At 38.3% G+C, this 2,911-nt stretch overlaps 1 protein-coding gene across 1 annotated transcript; it reads left to right on the top strand.

Annotated features, from left to right (window-relative positions):
• The first annotated feature begins 1,336 nt into the window (after positions 1–1,336).
• Positions 1,337–2,584, top strand: LOC105795037 (protein EXORDIUM-like 5). Its single transcript, XM_012624476.2, has one exon. It carries the CDS (start codon positions 1,371–1,373, stop codon positions 2,433–2,435), a length of 1,065 nt encoding a protein of 354 aa, XP_012479930.2. The 5' UTR covers positions 1,337–1,370; the 3' UTR covers positions 2,436–2,584.
• The last annotated feature ends 327 nt before the right edge of the window (positions 2,585–2,911 follow it).

Genomic DNA, 2,911 nt, shown 5'->3' on the forward strand with positions numbered 1-2,911 from the left:
AATGTACCAAAAATTTTCCTTAACTGTATATAAAAATTTAAAATTTTTCACTATTTTAAATATAGTATTTTTATTTTTATATCATAAAAGTTAATATTATTTATAAATTATATAAAATAAAACTTGAATAATCCGAAAATTTTAACTTGTATTTAAAAAATTGTCTTATCACACCTTAATTTTAATTGGTTTTCAATTTTCTTTCTGGTTTTCGTTGGTGACTTGTAGACCACCCAATTAAGATTCTAGGTCATAGCTGGGGTAGGGGCCTTCCCCTTGGCTGAATGAGAATATAGTCATTGATTTAATGGAATAATTAGTATTTTTAGACCCTTTGAAAAAACCAATAATTTAATTTAAGCATTTTTAATACAAAATTTTTAATTTGATCCCTCCAAATTTTATAATTTCATCTTAGATCCCCAAACAAAATTCCTAACTTCACCCGGCCAGCAATTGCACAGCTTGGATTCTAAAAGTATCCAATTTTGTTGTGGACACACATTGAGGATGTTTTGTTTAAAAGCTATAATGTCTGTTCCTTAAATATATAAACCTACCTATTCAATTCAAACTTCATTTAAATGAAGAAGAAGGACAACAAGCTAATTGACCCACTTATTCAAAATTTTATGCTGCTATGTGAAATGCTATTTAATCAGAATTTTAGTTCGATTGACATAGGTATTGTTATTAATACAGAAGTATGTGGATTCGAGTGCACTAATTTATTTATGGATTGTGGAGGGGCTATGGGTAGTTCTAAGCATTATGTAAAAAAATAGATATGATCAGAACTTATAACGAGATTATTCAAATATATATATAATTTCCTTACATCCTAACTTAATCCGTGTATATGTTTTTTCTTACGAATCCATACCAATCTTCGGGTCAATAAGTCCAATACCTTTCTCTAGATTAATAATCAACTAGTTCGGTTCAAACAATCATGACTATAAGTATCAAGTTGGTATAGTACTAACGAAGTAAGAATTAGTACAATCTAGACTAAATCCTAAGGATAATGTCTTAAATTAAGCAGGTAACCAAACTAAAAGACGAGAAAAACAAAAGGGGATAGAGATGGGCCTAGGTCTTTTTTTTTTTCTTAAAAGAAAGGGCCTAATTATGATGGTTCCAAATTGAAATTGTAAACCCCCCCTTTTCACTTGACCAAAAAAAAAGTGGATTCCCATTTCTCCACAAAAAAACACGAGAGGGGTTATGTCTCAACTATAGAAAGAGAAAGTGAAAAAAAGGGTCCCATGTGCTTTTGCCCACACTTCTGCATTCGCAGTTGTCTCCAGCCCATTTCCCTCCTATTTATACCCCCCTCTAATTCTACCACCACCGTCACCGATCACGAAATGCCTCTACATCATTTCATATTTTCCTTCCTAACACTCGCATTCTGCGCCACTTCTTCAGTGGCTGCCGCCGCCGCCGCCGCCGCCGCTTCAAAGGAGCAAACTTTAAACACCCAAGATGCTGAATTCTTTAACCCAAAGCTTCCCCCACGAACCCTTTCATCCTCCAAAAGGTTCGAAGGCTCGTCGAATCTTGTCGACCTTCGTTACCATATGGGTCCGGTCCTTTCTTCTTCGCCGATAAACATTTACCTCATTTGGTACGGTCGTTGGTCCCTTTCCCAAAAACTCCTCATCAAAGACTTTATCACCTCTATATCCCCTTCCGCCACTCCTTCGCCGTCCCCTTCCGTTTCCGAGTGGTGGAAAACCGTTTCTCTTTACACCGACCAGACCGGAGCCAACGTTTCCCGGACTCTCGTCGTAGCTAAAGAACACTCCGATGCACGTTACTCCCACGGATATCATCTCACGCGCCTTTCTGTTCAACAAGTCATCGCCACTGCCGTCAAAGCTGCCCCGTTCCCCGTCGACCACCGCAACGGAATCTACTTAATCCTCACCTCCCACGACGTTACCGTTCAAGACTTCTGTCGTGCAGTTTGCGGGTTCCATTACTTCACGTTCCCATCCATGGTGGGTTACACTATGCCCTACGCTTGGATCGGGAACTCCGGGAAACAATGCCCCGAGGTTTGCGCTTACCCTTTCGCCGTCCCTGGCTACATGGGCGGCGGTGGTCCGGGGGCGTTGCTACCGCCGAACGGAGACGTCGGATTGGACGGGATGATCAGTGTGATAGCCCACGAGTTGGCCGAACTGACGACGAATCCGCTGGTGAACGCGTGGTATGCAGGGGAGGACCCCACTGCACCGACTGAGATAGGGGATCTATGTGAAGGGTTGTACGGTACCGGCGGCGGTGGAGGGTATATCGGTCAAGTAATTAGAGATAGGAAAGGGAGGACATATAACATGAATGGCAATAAAGGAAGGAAATTTCTGGTGCAGTGGATATGGAGCCCCGCAGTGAAAGCTTGTGCTGGTCCAAATGCTTTGGACTAATTTTTAATTTTTTTATTTTTTGAAATCAGATTCTTTTCTTTGGAATCTTGATTATTTTTATTTAAATTTTTATGGCCTATTTAGGGGAACATAGTTATGTATAAGTAGATTTTCCTTTTTTCTTTTTATAATATTTATTATCTTCAATATCCAAGATATCTTTTACCTCTTTGTTTTCTTTCAGGTGTTTGAAATTCAATTGAGTCATATTGGCTCCCAGGTTCGTGTGTTCATTCTGTGTGGGAAGGTCTAATTTGTGTGATTTTTGAAATTTGTTCTTTTTCTCTGTTTTTTAATAGAAATATGAATTCAAAAAATTAAGATAAAAACGCGTAAAAAACGAAATTAAAATATGTTACTTTCGTGTATCACATATTATTTTTTAATTAAGTCAAAACAGACCTCAAACTAATGTTGTTGTTTTTTTCAACATAGAAACATCATTGGTGATGGAAATGTTAGGTAAAGTAGTGCAA

The sequence above is a fragment of the Gossypium raimondii genome, chromosome 3, assembly GCF_025698545.1.
Source record: "Gossypium raimondii isolate GPD5lz chromosome 3, ASM2569854v1, whole genome shotgun sequence".
Lineage (NCBI taxonomy): Eukaryota > Viridiplantae > Streptophyta > Magnoliopsida > Malvales > Malvaceae > Gossypium > Gossypium raimondii.